We start from the raw sequence: 16,001 nt of genomic DNA on the forward strand, positions 1-16,001 counted from the left end.
AAAATTACTAGATTTATTTAATCCAGTTTTACATCTGGCAGGGAGGAGGGAAGGACAGTTTGCATTAGGCTCACAGTTGTCAATTATTTACCTACATAAGTTCAAATCAACTATGTATCCAACATCTCCTATTCCATGGTAAGGATAACTAACTTTTAGTGTATATTGCTTTAGGTTTTTTGTGCACATGGAACTATGGGGCTGTTCTGCTGGTTTGGTTTTGGTTGGTTTCTTCTTTCCTCCCTCAAATGATCTGTCTTTGTTAGTTATGCAACTATTTGCAGTTCTCAAACTGCTCAGCATTTCTGTATTAGTATTTTACTATTAATACTTTCAAGTGTCTTATGACTCTACATGAATGAGCAGGTATTTCTTGCTCTAACTAGTTAGCAATCTTCCTATCACATATACAGGTTAAACTCCTGCATATTTTATCAGCTTTTTATACATTCAACAAAGAGAGAAGCATAAACTACTTGCTACTGCAAGAGAAGAGTATAGAATGGAAATAAAAATTTGCTTGTAATTCTCTTAAGGGCTTGAAATCATTTCTCTTTATTTCAACGAGCAAGCTCTGATGATCTTCCACTGTTTTGAGTGATTTCACATACAACAGTTTTCCCTGTTTGTTGTATTATAATCAAGTTATCAGGGGAAAAAAAAACCTAAATCATCTCACCTGCACTGTAATGCTGTCTTCCTACATCACCACCACTGCTGCTACTGCCAAGACTAGTAGTGCTTTGTGCAAGCTCATTTTTAAGGAGGCCTGAGACTCCAATTCTTGATGACAGATTATCTCCTAAAATATTATCTTCAAAGCCAACAGGGAAATTAAAGTCTGGTCGATGGCTTTCTTCCTTTAATGCAAGAAGAAAAAGTAGCATTTTTGATTACTTCCACATCCATTATTTGACTTCCATCTTTATCCTAAAGAATAAATAATTAACCTAGCAGATTAAGATAAATCCTGATGTAAAAAAAAAAATTAGATGTAGCCTCAAAAAGTGCAGGTACTGGACAAAGCAGGAGGATATTGGAAAACTGACAAAATGAGTGACAAAACAATAGGGAGATAAATTTCTTTATTACAAGAGAAACAGGAAAAATTATGCGGAACAGTTATTTGTTGGGCATTACACAAAATGAAGCAACTAGCAGAAAAATGGTTCAAGTTAGTCTTATCTGCAGAATTAAAGACAGGAAGGAAACATACCGGCTGAAATGATGCAGCAATAAGCCAGTCAGCAAAACACAAGATGCCACAAAGTGCAATAATTCAGATATTAAAAAAAAGTTAAGTTAAATAAATAAAATAGGAGAGAATGTAAGGATGCTTGAAGAAAAGTGAAATAAGTCACATCCTTGGAATTATGTGCCATTAAACAAAATTCTAGGCAATAGGTCAGTCTAATAGACACAGAAGAAAACACAGATCATAGGAAAAAAAATTTCAAGAAAGAAAGCAAGGCAGCAAGATTTCGTTGTCACAGGCAACATCTGGTTAAAAGAATAAGAATTTATTTATATTTACTTATTTAGTATAAGAGACCCCATTAGCAGCATCAGTTAAATTTGTTTCACACAGAAATAAAGTCAAAACTATCTTTCCCTTCTCTACATTTTATGAAGCCTGGGCAAAGAAAGGAGAATTTGAGAAAGGCAACAAGAAGCTATTTTAATAGACTGAAGACGAGACAAAAAAGATCCTTAAAACCAAACACTAGACTGAGGGATTAACTGGATCAAGCAGAGCCTTTCTAACTGAGAAAACCGTGTTTGAAAGCACAAAAACAAGACAACAAGAAAAGAGGAAGTTACAATATTCATCCTCTACATCCTTTTTCATTCTTGTAATTATTGTGTGTAATGCTTTACTCTGAAAAATGCTCTGTTAAGTCTCAGAAGAGCCCTAACATTTAGTTTCCAAATGCCTGATAGGTAAATTTACTAGATCTCAGGTTATACCTTATTACTTTTACAGCCTTATAAGCCTATTTTACTTATTACAGCCTTATAAGGCTGCACCTTATTACTTTCAACTTTGACCCTCGCCAACCTGACTTCCTTTGTAATTTATTTTCACAACATAGTTTTCTAAAGTAAGACAGGGCAGTATGGCATCATTTAAGGTGACATAAATTTTTACTTACCAGGTTCAATTCACTTACATATACACACACCACTTACAACCACTTACATATACTTATAATCACTTACTTGGTTCAGTTTCTTTACATATAAATAAAAAGACTAATAAACAAATGGGAGAAACGTTGAGAACAAAAAGCTAAAACTTACTGCATTGAGACTATCTAATTTGCTTTGGTCTGAAAAGTTTTTTTTAATGGCAAAGAAAAACACCATAGATAAAGTCAATACTTAATAAAAACACTATCTAGAGAAGCAATCTTCTGCACATAGAAGTTAGCCCTCTAACTTTGTGTCCCCAGATTTTTCCCCACATACTGAAAAACACTTACCTCATCATCTGAGTAACTATATGCTGATGTTACAACTCCCCACATCTTACTGGCCACATTGGCAGCTTGCTTCATGCCTGATTTCAAAACATCCATTTTTGGTCCAGACAGTATATTGTCTAACTTCAGATTGGATAAAGTTGTTACGACAGTACCCAGTGAGCCATGCGGAGAAGAACGACCCAGTCCTGTCAAAGATGAAGACCGCTCCTTTTGAACTTGTGGATGAGTTTGTTGCTTTGATCGTCCAGTGAACGTTTTGGATCTGGAGACAGAAGGACTTCTTCGATTTTCATAATGTTTGGAGGATGCCAGGATGGGATCCAAAGGCAGGCTTGACCTCCTTTCTTGGGAGTGACCAAGTATACTAGAAGCTTCTGCTTCCTTATCCGGCTTGTGCAGTTCCATGCTGGGAAACTTACTACTCAATGGGTTCTTCAAATTCATATAGCTCTCTATTTCATCTGCCAAATTACGTGCTGCAACTGGTGACATTAACTTTTCCTCAGGTTCTGGATAACCTGGTTGTGTGCTGTCAGTAGCTAGCAAAGACAGAGGGTCCAAGCCTACCGCAACATCTTCCCTTTCAATAGGCTTAGCCACTCCATAAAAGCTATTTCTTTTAGCAGTTGCATCTCTGGATTCTGGTATCTGGATTTTAGACTCAGCTGACTGTTCAAGGTTCATGTCTTCCGCTGTGGTCATGTTTCCATCTCTTCCATTCTCAAGATGCTCCTGTCCTTCCCCAGGTTCTTCCAGCACTGGTGAAGACCTATGTTCTAGGTCCCAATCACTCTCAGTCACAGCACTCCAAGTGCCACTTATGTCAGAAACCTGCTGGTCAGTGATAGTTTCAAAGCTGTGGGATTTACTCATATGAGAGGGTGAAGTTTTGGCCCCAGATAAAGCTGCTGTTAGGATCTTGGCATCTGCTCCCATCATTATTGCTATTTCTTTAGAATGCAAGTCCAAGCTGCCTTTTTTCAGCAGCATTCCAGCTCTGCTTTCACTGCTGAAACTGCAGCTTCTCTCAGAAAACAGTTTTTGCCTCTTCTGTCTTTTTTCACTTGTTTTCTTAGGAGAAACATTACCAAAGACTGTGTCTTCAATTGAATCCTGACTTATGAACAGTGGGCTAGAAACAGTTTCTAAAGGAGAAAATGCATTATTAATATGGCATCAATAGCCACCAAAAACGTTTATTTCCTGAAACAATGTGAAATCTCCTTAATCTTCTTACATAGAGGAGACTGGGAGTACCACAGTCACAAGACACCCACTAAGAAGTTACACTAGAAGTTACGCTACCATGAACACATTATTTCACTTTTGCAGATTAAAAGCGACCTACTGCTTGGAGTCAAAGCTGTTTATGGCTTCTACCTCCTTTCCCTGTGCCAACACCCAGAGAGTAAGTATTATATCCATGAACTAAAGGAAACTACAATTTTAAGTGAAAGTTGCTCAGTTGGTTTTGATTTCTTTTCTCCCCAAGAGCTATACATTTACACATTTAAACATCAAACTCCATAGTTCATTCTTGTTCTGAAAAAAACTACCATATGTGTCTGCCCAATATAGATGCATTATTTCATTTATGACACAGCTGCATATTTAGAAAATGCTAATTAAGTTTAGCATGTGGAAAATATAAACTAATCTTATAAATATTCCTATTTCCTCAAGGTAATTTGGAATATTTACTACCTAGATAGCTGTGTTATCTAGGTTAAAACCTCTGTAAATATGGAAATTCTGCTATATTAGGACTTCAAGAGAAGACCTGTTGTAGCATATCCACCTGCTGGAGGATGTTTGAGTCTCACGCCAACGCTGCTTCTTGGCTAGCCATCAGTTCTCATAACTGCCAAAATGTTCCAGGCAGCTTCCCACCTGAGACTCCATTCTTTGCTATCAAGCTACACTGAGGCTGGACTACCTCGTCTTAGTAAAGGACAGACACAAACGCAGAAAAAAACCCTGATCCCCAAGATTTGGCTTTCATATATCCATAAATCCTCCTTATCACAAATCTTGAGATAAGTAAATAAATTTTGTATAGCACAAAGACATATTCCTGCATTAGAGACTGGCAATGTAAGCTGCAGGAACAGAGACCTGTCCAAGATCAGCAAGGTTTAGATGACAAAATCAAGAGCAGAGACACAATTTCTCTTTGTTTCCTAGTATATTACTGAAACACTCTCAATGCAGAGTAGGGAAAATCTTGATTTCAATTTACAGAACAGTGATTTTCAACCTTAGAATCCAGAGGTTCCTTCTATGCCACCTGCACAGGGTAATGGTGGAAAGCAAACACTGTGCAAGACATCCGCACATTGAACAGAAGTTTTGTTTCTTTTCATAACACAAAACAGATTGCAAAACATTACAGCACAAGATCAGGACTTTAGCAAGCTCTGTTTCACCCAGTGACTCACCATCACTGCTCTTCCTTCCACTGCTATCAAAAATGCCTGATGGAACTTTCACAATACTGTTACCACAAGCAGGTGGATCAGCTGGGCTCAGAATTTCTATATTCAGCTGTTGCTTTTCATAAGATTTTTCTGTAGAAATCTCTGTGAGAAAGAAAATGTGAACATTAGTAGATACATATATGTCTATATATCTATGTATCTATACATAAAGTTAATATTTAACTTAGTAATTATTTGCGCTGATATGTAAAATATAAGCTCCCACTGTCCCCTTATTTAATAACAAACTAAAGGATCAGTCCTACTAGGTACTGAGCATTTACTGGAAGCAATACCCAGAAAGGTTACAGCTGCCAGCACTATGCAGAGAGTGCTTAAGCTCTTCACATGGTCATAGCATTTTCCAATTTCTCCCCAAGGTATTTTTTCAACTAACCAAAGCAGAATAAGAACAGTAGTTCACAGATTTTCATGCAGGTCTGTTTGTTTAATAAGAGCTTTAAAAGCTCTGACTCACATAAAGGTTCTCATAACCCGGATATGAAACAAATTCAGTAATAAAAACAGCAAAACAGAGAAAAACTAATGGCAAAATTTGAACAGAAGACAGAAGTTGACCATAAGGCCGTCTATAGCTGGGAAGAGTTTATAAAAAAAGTAGTGCCTTTTATTAGGTCAACAGGAACAGCTAAAAAATTGTCAATAATTCCAACAGATAAATGAGAGCAATGGAATGTAAATTACTGTGTACCCCAACATTTGTCCAATTTTTCCATCTATAGTAAGTTAATCTAATAAAAGGCTATTTCTACCTATAAACATTCCACTGCTGTAATTTAGGGCACAGAAGTAAAATAACTATATGAAATCTGTTGTATTCTGAGCCTTTGAACATTATCAATTCAATACATTGGGTATCTGTGGTAATCTAACACAAGAAACACATTTATTACCAAAAGTCTTCACCAACATAAACACGCATACTTAACCTTCTATTAAGTCTTCAATGTTAGAAGAAATATCTTTCTCTACTTGTGTTTCAGTTATAGGAAGATTATCCACACAATCTCTCAAAAGCTCATCCTTGGGTCTGTAACCCTGGTCTGACTGACCACCTGTTAGAAAAAATACAAACACATGCTTCAAACTTGTTTTTTCTTCCTAAATTTGTTTTTCAATAAGAAAATAAAGGATCTGAAATTTATTTGTTTCACATGTTGTGTCTCCAAAAATGTTCATAATAAGATCTCCAAAATGTCTAGTTTGTGGAAAGATCTACTCGGTGGTGATAACACCAAAGATAATTTGGCTATATCAATCCAAATTTCCTTTTCTAATTATATTAATTATACTAAATATGAGTTATTCCCCTAGAAACACTATGGTGACAAACTATTTTTAATGCACTGTATCTGCTCTCATTCCTTTCCTATCACATTGGCATGAAATATTTAACTGCTGGGTAAGCTAAATTCTCAAATGCATTAACAAAAGAAATTTAGACAAGCACAGCTTGATAATTGAGCAATTCTAACAGTGAATACAGCCCTGGAAAAAACCTGTACTATAAACTGTGCTGTATCTTTGCACTGTATGCCAAAATATAAATTGTAATAGAAAATAAAGTTAAACTATAAATATTGTTTTAGAAGTCTGTTCCTCTTCTATACCAGTTAAACTTGCCAGCTGTAACTCACTAAAAAAACAAAAGTTTACAGTAATCAAAAAAGTTTGTCATATGAAAAAATACAACTCTTTTCTCTGTTATTTTTACCTGAAGTGCTGCTACATGTACAAAAAGACAAAAATACGATATAGACGTATTTCTCAGCAACATGTTAAACGGGATTGTTTATATATTTCAGAGTACCTATTAGCACTTATTACTGTTACAAAAAAGATCAAAGCAAGTTATTGAGTGTGAAAGGTGATAGGAAGCTCCATAAAACCAGGGTGACAGATACAATTCATCTACCATACATATCACTGCTGTTTATTTTACCGACAAATAACTACTACGTTAAAAGGAATTAAAAATTTGAGCAGCCAGCAATTAATACATTTGGCTACTATATTAAAAACTTTTTACATAGAAAATTAAGTTCTGAAATTCTTTGGTGCTTATTTTTCTCTCAGATTTTTTATAATGTTAGTATCCCTGCCTTGAGCAGAAGTGCCAATATCCCATCAATAAATGGGTGAATTACCTGCAGGAGTAACATTCAAGGGTAGAAATAATGCACACGTGCATCCAAGGCTTCACACCGTAAGTCTGCACCCCACACCGTGATAGCCAAGGACAAATGCGGCACCCAAGAGACAGCAAAGAGCAAAAAGCAGAGCAACAAAGAGCAGAGAGAAGGGAAGTTCAGTTATCTAGGCAGACATAAGAGATGAAGCACAGGAATCAGACTCAAAGTTCTCTTTACAGAAGAGCTCAAGGTATTAAAAACACAAAGAGTGTGCAAGAATCATTTTGTACATTAAGTTTTGAAGTACACACAGAAAGGAAGTTTAGTTGAGACTGCACAGGTAGGATGTGATCAGTACTAAAGCAGGTAAGAAGAACCATGCATTTTGTCTTGCCATCTCAAATTACTAACTTCCTGTGCACTCTTTTTACTTCAGTTGGTCAAGATGAGTGCACACTATGTTTAACATGGAGTATTTTTCCAGCTTATCACCTGCCTTTCCATTCCTACAGTGTCTCCTAAAGGCTGTATGACAAGGTTCAGACAATTTCTGTATTGATTTCAAAGTTTAGCCACGACTATTAAGACACTTGAATATGGCCTTTAAAAGCATAGTTTACCATAACCTAACATAACATACTAATTCCCTGAATGCTAATTAGACCTTTCTAGGATATTAACAAGGAAAAACATTTTTAAGTGTTACTTTCTAATCACCTCACCAAATATCACTCCTTTCCATTAATGGAAAGATTTTACTGACATAGACTACCACTTCTGTAAATAAATGACAACATGCAAAAATTAAGCAACCTCATATGTCAGAGGCTTCATACCTTTTCTGAAGGTTAACACAAAAAGTAGGGTACATGAGACCACAGCAAAACATTTATTCTAATACAACAGTATTTCTACGGTACATTCTGAAGCATGACATGCACTAAGGGAGAAATGTTCCACAATAGTGTACTTCTTTTTCTACACAAGTTAACTCCACATTCTCTACAGCCTCAAGAAGGGAAAGTAGTAGTCATGAAGGGGAAATCAACAGGAGAGTAGAAAATTTAGACTTTTGAGGAACTGTTAGTAGTAAACCCAGCAGAATCTAGTACCTGTGCTAGAGTGATTATCAACGGAATCAAGCCTGACTAAGTCACTGACGAAGAGGGTGTGCTCCCCACTGTTAGCATCATTAGAACTATCCACGCTACCATGGCTCACCATGTCCCCATCACTTCCACCCGTGGGACTCCGCAGAGCTAAAGACATGAATGAGAGCTGGTTAGTAAGAGAGGACTTAGTTGTTCAGGTTTTTAAACAAATCCAACCTCTTCAGACAACAGTAAATACTTCGGCTTGCACATATAAAATAAGAGTATGAAATTCTGTCAACAGAAACTAAGATAATTAATTCTTCAGTATGCAAAAGGCATTCTAATCCTGTTACAAGCATCAAGTTGGCAAATACCAATTTTTATACATTTAAGGACAGATTTTCCACTTTCAAAAGCCACAATTTTAGCTGCAATCCCTCAGAAAGCATCTCATGTTCTTGTTCACCAGAAATAAATCTATTTCAACTAACTTATTACCTGGTATCACAGGCACTGGTGGGCTCTGCGTTGATTTCTTTAAGCACTGCCTGAACTGTGCTGTGCCATGAACTACGTTTCGTACCTTTGTCCACAGGAATATGCCACTGCGGTTACTGCTAGGCCAAGAAGACTCTAAAACTGCCTGCAGAAAGAGATATTTTTGCAATAACAAAAACAGGAAGGAAGTTACATTAAAAAACACAGTACAGTGGGAAGGGAACTTCCTTTTCCCCCCAATAAAAAAAAATAATTGTCAACCATGTGAAGTAGACAAAATACTTGAATTTTTATGAGCTCTTCCCTTTTATTCCACAGCTCAGTACACAATTGCTGAGTAAAACCAGACAAAACCAGGCAAACCAATCAAAATTTCTTTATTTAAACAAGGTGGGTTTTTTTCTTATCTATATATTTTAATAGCAATAGAAGACCATAGTAGTGTCTCCTTTCTTCTTCCTTTATATAGTTTACCCTGAAGTTTCATCAGGATATTACAGGAATTTGGAAGCAAGGAAAGAGGGGGAAGCTACCTCAACTAGCCTAATACCAGCCTTCATCCATCCTGAATCTTGCTATCTTAAAGAACACACCTTCTCATAGATTTATTTGACATGGAAGCACTATATGGTTCCAAAATTTGCAAACGGAAACAGTGTAAATCCATATTTCAATAGAATTTTTGGTTAGACAAAAAGCCTGGGAATATAAATTTTAACAGTGTAAAACCATTAGTGTAGATTCAGTCATTCTGTAAGCATGTCCAGAAGGATTGCTTGACCAACAGAATCGGCAAATCCAAGCCAAGAGCTGCAAGAAAAAACCTTAAAAACATGCTACCAGACACTGGGAGTGACAACTGCAAAAGACACTGGGACCTTACCTTATTGTAGTAACCATAGGTGATGGCATTTGGCTGTATTCCAGCATTTTTCATTTCAAAAAGGACTCTCACAGCCTGAACAGGCTGACCCCACAGTCCACAGAGCTGCATTACTACTCTGTAACAGACCTGACAAGATACAGAAATGCACTAAGGACAAGAATTCTGAAGCATCTTAAGCTCTTTTCTGATTTCCAACTTTTACACATGTAAGAGGGAAAACTGTGAGAACAACTAGTTAGTCCATGACATGCCACAGCCAGAAGAGGGAGCAAAAATTAAACAGCAAGTCACAGGACCTGAAATAACATCAGCAATCACACTGTTGGGCGTGCTGATTTTTTTTCCCCCCCTCAGCTCTTCTATTTGAGAAATTAAAGAGGTAAGATGTCCACATGAAAAGCAGGATAACCTGCTGCTGCGTGCCTGTGGATACTGCATGAAAGAATAGTATGCTGCATACAAACCCCTCATCCCTTCAGTGCAGTAAGGCTGCAAAGCATTAATTAAAGCGCAATAAAAACTAGGGATATTCAAGAACTTCCTTCTGGAAGTCATCTGTGAGAAGACTAGCAACACTGAGACGGAGTACTTCCACCAGCAGACACTATGTTTGGGATAAAAAAGGGAATTAATATCCAGTTCCTGCAGTTAAACTGACTTGAGATGATTGAAAGATAGCTTTAACACAGGTCTAACCGTAAGTATGCTTAAGCTGGTGGTGTCAGCAAAACACACTGCATTTGAAATCTTCTATTTCACAGTCACAGTAACTTTTTTTTGATTTGCACTTGCCTCATCTAGCGGTTCCACATCGGTTTTCCTCATTTTAATCAGAACATCGTATGCCTGTTGCAGTGCTTTGACCTTGGGATGTGCAACTCTGACATAGGCTGGCAGACAAATAAACCATAGGCTGTAACTATGACTGAAGAGACACTTAGCCCACTGGGAGGGGCTTACATAATACTTCTTGGCTAATTTATGGGCTGTTTTTATCTCCTGTGAGAGTAAAACAAAACACAAAAGCAGACAAACGATATAACATCTTGAATATAGAAATCTAACTCAGATACTGGCTTCTTAAGAGTAAGTCTGTGTCTATAATAATACACACACATTCAGCTGAAGATCCCTTTTTATAATTCTCTTATTAAGACTCCGCAAACAAAAACTAGCATTAGGATCAATCTTTCTTTCCCCACAACAAGCATTAATTTAAATTTGATTTTATATTACAGTCTAAAGCTTAAAAATCCATTTGACAATAAACTGTAATCTCAGATGATAATTTTTTAATCTCTTCTGTTTCTTTTATTTGCAACTGTTCATTCTGAATAGTTACAGAGACCAAACCTCTAACAGCATTAAGTTATAGTATAAACAGGCAGTGGCAGTTTTACTAAAAAAATTTGTATCTTTCAGTGATCACACAGTGATTACAGTGAGACTCATCTGACCTGTTTTGTCCTCTTTGCCATGAGTGCTGGACTATTTGAAATGCTGCTTCCAGCTGGGTGTCTGCTGAAGGAGAGCTTGAGCTCCTGTGGCCTATCAAAGAGCTTGAAATCTAGTCGCGGGAAGTTTTTATAGCTATATAGATGATTTAAAAAAAAACAGAAAATAGAAGTTATTCACGTACCTGCTCATGGCAGGAAAGCCATACAAAGGCAAATGGTATGGAAAAAAATGACAAAGAGGAATATAGAACCAGAAGAAAAGAGAAGATGCCTCGGATGTGAAACCTCCAAAGACAATGGTAATAAGAACCAGACTGCTAACCATGTCATGAAGGTCCGGGGAGCACAGACGATGATTAACAAGGACAACAGCAAAAAACACAACCTTCATGATCTCCAAGAGAGACAGGAAGAAACAAATCGTACCTAGAATGTCTGAAACTCCACATTTCCTGCACAGGGCTGAAAAAGACTGAATGCAAGAAATCTGAAAAGTGGAGCGCATGTTTTGTTCTTTTGGTTCATTGTCTGGTAGTCAGTAGTACTGGGTAGACTCATAACCCACCCTTCATCATTGACAACATGGAACAAAGCTGCACTTGCTACAAAATATACACAAATGTACAGGAAGAAATATACACAAAACAGGAAGAAGGACACGGAACACATGCAGAGAAGTTTTACTATAGTTTGTAAGAAATTTTTGAAAAATTAATACCATAATCCACATGCCCTCACATACACACATCCCCAAAACGCTGACCTTCTAGAGGCTCAGAAACTTACCAGAATCTGGGCAGTTCATATCTTTCAAAGAGTTCTTCTAAACACTGTATTAAGGCACGTCTTGCACTAGCATGAACCATCTGCCCTGCTAAACATCATAAGCACTCTAGTTTCACTCTATGTGACTGTCTAACCTGTATTTTGGCACTCGGTCCTGTCCATCATCAGCAGGTGGTTCTGGTGGCATTATAAACACTGTGTGTTCACTTTTTTGTGACTCATCAAGCTCAATCAAGCGTGCATCTTCGACAGAATCTACATCGACCTGAAAACAGAGTTTTACCCTAAGTACAGAGTTTAGCTTTGTAACAAAATGTCCTTTGCATCACCGATTATGTTAGAATATATGAAAATATATCTAATATACACTGTATTTGATTGGGTATATATAAATTATACTTCTTTTAATTACTCAAATATCAAATCCACAGCCTTGTCTTTCAATTTTTATTTCATGATCAGATATTCCTAAACATTTTCAAGGTCAAAGTACCTTCTCTCCTTTTTCTGTTCCCTTATCTGGAAAGAGCTGGGAAAAGAAAAAAAAAAAATTAAGTTTCTTCTCAACTCAAAACCAAAATCCTAAATAATTCTATTAAAGCTGTGTCACTTTCTGAAATATTAAAGAAGAAACAGCAAATTTCAATATTACTGTAGGAGCAATTAAGCTCTTTTTCAAATACTTCAGTGAACAATTCAGTAATCAGTATGCTTTCGATCTACCGACGTTATCTACTAAATATAAAATCCTTAATCTATCAAAGGGAAAGTGCTTGCATTTTGTTTAGTGGAGAGAGGGAAGGACTCTTCAGCAGCTATTTCAAATATGACAACATGCATAACAAATTATTGAAAGAAGTATTCTCTTAGATGCATCCACATTTGGCAGAGAAAAGAAAATGCAAATTAACTTTTGTCCATTCACAAATGTTAATCTGATTGGAATAAATACTGAATCAAAGACTCAGTCTATAAGAATGTATTAAAGTTCTGCCCAGAAAGAACCATATACAAATGCCTTAAAAAATAAATGCAGTTCTCTAGCTCCTAACTTTAATATTGTGGACTTGGAATTTTAAAGATGAAGCTATAAACTTCATAACCTATCTAGATCAGAACCATATTGATGTGACTTCATTAAAAACAAAACAAAACAAAAACAAACAAACAAACAAAAAGACAAAAAAAAAATACCAATCGTCTTCTATAACATGTGTGTAATGAAAGGGGAACTTATCCACATAAACCAGTCCTGGCCACATCTGAAGCACTAGGCGTGTTTAAAGTTGAAATTGTGGGAAAAACGATGACACTGTTTTTGGTCATGGCAGATTACTACCAGTAGCAATTCCACATTAGGGAGACAACATTAACATTTAATGGGAAGACATGGATGGTATATTTCTAAAGTGTCAGCTACTGGCAATTTTCACATTGTCTTATAGACTGAAATCCTACAGGCCTTTAATTAAAATTTCCTCCAACAACACAGAAATTATGACCATGCAAGAAGATGAAGAAAGAAAAATTACTCAGCAATAAACACCAAGAATTCCAACCCTTTTGAGTACTTCCTGCAGAAGTTATGCACCTTTTCAACTAAAGGACAGGACAGTAACACAAAGTGAACAGAAGAATATTATTTAGTAGTATTTTTTTCACCTTTTCTATGCAGTCATCAAAAAATGCCAAGCCAGTATCCTTGTCACTCACAAAACTGCACTCTTCAATAAAGCGGCTGAATATCTGTGTTTTGGTGAGATGCGTGTAGAACTTCGTATAGGCACGGTCTCTGCTTTTTAAAAATCCTGGTTATAAAACGGAACACACAACTAAATACCAGTCAACAGTTCCATAAGAAACTAACACATGAAATGCATTAATAAACATAAATCACATCATCAATATAAATTACTTAAGATCCCAAAACACCAAGTATTTGCTTTATCAATAACAACAACTACTTATATCTACTATTTGCATTTGGAAGATCAAAATAACAGCATTTTTAATAGCTATTTTTTTAACATCCTTGGCAATCAATCACACCCATGTAATACCTTCTCACTCTGTTGGTTGACTCTTTGTGCAAGATAAAGAAGATGACCTTGTAAAAATCATCCAACAGCTAAAACAATACTAAAATAAAAATTAGGTTTTTCTAAAAGGTGATTGAAATTTTCTAAAACTGAAAATTCTCAAAACGATTACTGAAAAATCTCTTCTCAAATCTCTAATCCAGTAACTAAAAAAAAATAAATCAACAACCTCAAAAGAAGAAACAAAATCCCAAACATGACCACAGACAAAACCCCTGTGATGTTTTATGTATTGTCCATCAATATTGTTCATCATGAACAGATTTGAATAGTTAACAGTGATGAGGGAAGTGACATTTTCTGACTATTTATTGCATTGCCATATTTCTGATTTCTGCCCCATTCTCTACCATTTCTATCAAGACCAATACTTCACTCCTTATTACTGGGCTTTTAGCATTTTTTCATCATACATATTGAGAAATATTTTTTCATTCCCAAGAGATGCCCTTGCAGAATATGCCATCATGAGTACCTCATCCTACCAAAAAAAACCTTTTTCTAACACTTGAGCTAGTGCAAACCTGTGGTTCTAAGTGTATGTATCTGTGTTCCAATCAACTTTGAATAGCTTAACTTTAGAGAACTGCAATTTTAAATACTGCCAAGAACTGAAGGGAACTTTGACCTTTTAAAGTTATCCAGCTCTTCAACTCTAAAGTTGTAACACTGCTCAGGCTATCAGCAGCTTGTTTGCTGCATCCTCACCTTGATGATCAAACAAGGAATCGGCAGCAGTTGCTTTATTTGAAGGTGCCTGTGTGATTGGTTTGAGGAATGTTCTGTAACCCTTCAAAATAGATGCCATGAAACGGAGAAATGCTTCCTGGATCTCCATCTCAAGTTCTATCATCTTCTTCTGCCAGGAGAAATCTGCCTCTATTGGAGTCATTTCCACTGCAGAGCCTTCTTGAGTTTTCCTGTGAACTAGCAATGAGCAACACATACAAGCCTTTAATAAAAATTCAGTGCATTCAAATTCTTTTTCTATTTGCCCATGTTCATAAGGGATAAGCATTAGAAATCCTGCAATTATTTTCCAATTGCCTTCCAATAAAAGGCAAGTTACCTCAAAAGTGTATTTTTCCAGCTCATGGAGCAGTCTGTGACATAAAACAAGGATGTCAGCTCAGCCAATGTTACTTCATACTCAACTGAATATAGCATTTCAACAATAAACCAACACAAGCACAAAGCACCATGTGTGGTAGTTTTTTCCACTCCCTGCCTCCTTTTCTCCAGTTCTCCTCAAGCTTTCTCTTTAGGCCTTGGCCTTGATTAATGGCTCCTGAGCAGTTAAGGTCCCCTTTAGCTTATCAGAAATATTGGCTGTTCTCAGGAACTAAAGAACAGCTCTTGCCTAATGGATAGCCTTGGAACACTATTTGCCTGAATTATTCTTGAACAGAAAGCTATTATTATTGTTATTAATATCAATAATAATAATAATTCTATTATTAATACTATTACTATTATAATAACTGGACTTTTGAGGAAAATTCCAGTAGTTTTCAATCTACAGGATGAAGACTGACAGATGACTGAAGATAACCACTTTGGGACACTAGGAAGATTAGTCCCAAGCCAGGCCCTCTGAGCCCTCCTGGGCAGCTGTGACTGCAGCAGCACCTCATTCTCAGTGGGACCTCTCACAGCCCACCAGCTCTCCAGTTTGCCATACTCTGAGGACCATTGCTGAAACCTGCTGACAGGTTTTGGACTACCCCCAGCACCATCCAATTCTCAAAGCTCAACGTGTCACCCCTTAAGTGTTGTCAAGGGATGGGAGTATCTCACTAAACTCAAGGTGAATTTTTAACAGGTATATACACCTTTGCATAGAATTCTTTGGGTCTTTATGAATGGATTTGAACACCCAATGGCAAATGTAGTATGATCTGTAATGAAGTTAACCTGGTGCTTACAGTAAATCTTACTAAATGGCTTTGTAAATGTTATATCAGTCAATGAGTAAGTGCAGCTAAATGCTTTAGACAAACCCGTGGCTGAGTTTGGACTTGGGCCCCTAGCCTAAGACTAAGTTTGGATTCATTCTCACCTAGAC

The 16,001-nt window shown here is 36.7% G+C and overlaps 1 protein-coding gene across 4 annotated transcripts in view; it reads right to left on the reverse strand.

Moving 5' to 3' along the window:
• DENND4C (DENN domain containing 4C) overlaps window positions 1-16,001 on the reverse strand; it is a 72,297-nt gene that overhangs the window by 16,816 nt on the left and 39,480 nt on the right. For 3 of the 4 annotated variants that reach the window (XM_086867578.1, XM_086867577.1, XM_086867576.1), the window contains 13 exons: window positions 14,645-14,863; window positions 13,500-13,645; window positions 12,331-12,366; window positions 11,972-12,102; window positions 11,052-11,184; window positions 10,387-10,593; window positions 9,592-9,720; window positions 8,709-8,853; window positions 8,229-8,375; window positions 5,914-6,039; window positions 4,925-5,065; window positions 2,484-3,631; window positions 680-860 (listed from right to left, as the gene is read on the reverse strand). In XM_086867578.1, the coding sequence (XP_086723704.1) occupies window positions 680-860; window positions 2,484-3,631; window positions 4,925-5,065; window positions 5,914-6,039; window positions 8,229-8,375; window positions 8,709-8,853; window positions 9,592-9,720; window positions 10,387-10,593; window positions 11,052-11,184; window positions 11,972-12,102; window positions 12,331-12,366; window positions 13,500-13,645; window positions 14,645-14,863 (2,889 nt within the window). The remainder of the gene's footprint in view (window positions 1-679; window positions 861-2,483; window positions 3,632-4,924; window positions 5,066-5,913; window positions 6,040-8,228; window positions 8,376-8,708; window positions 8,854-9,591; window positions 9,721-10,386; window positions 10,594-11,051; window positions 11,185-11,971; window positions 12,103-12,330; window positions 12,367-13,499; window positions 13,646-14,644; window positions 14,864-16,001) is intronic. The other variant, XM_086867579.1, reaches the window with a different exon arrangement.

The sequence above is a fragment of the Cyanistes caeruleus genome, chromosome Z (genome assembly GCF_971803275.1).
Source record: "Cyanistes caeruleus chromosome Z, bCyaCae1.hap1.1, whole genome shotgun sequence".
Taxonomy (NCBI): domain Eukaryota; kingdom Metazoa; phylum Chordata; class Aves; order Passeriformes; family Paridae; genus Cyanistes; species Cyanistes caeruleus.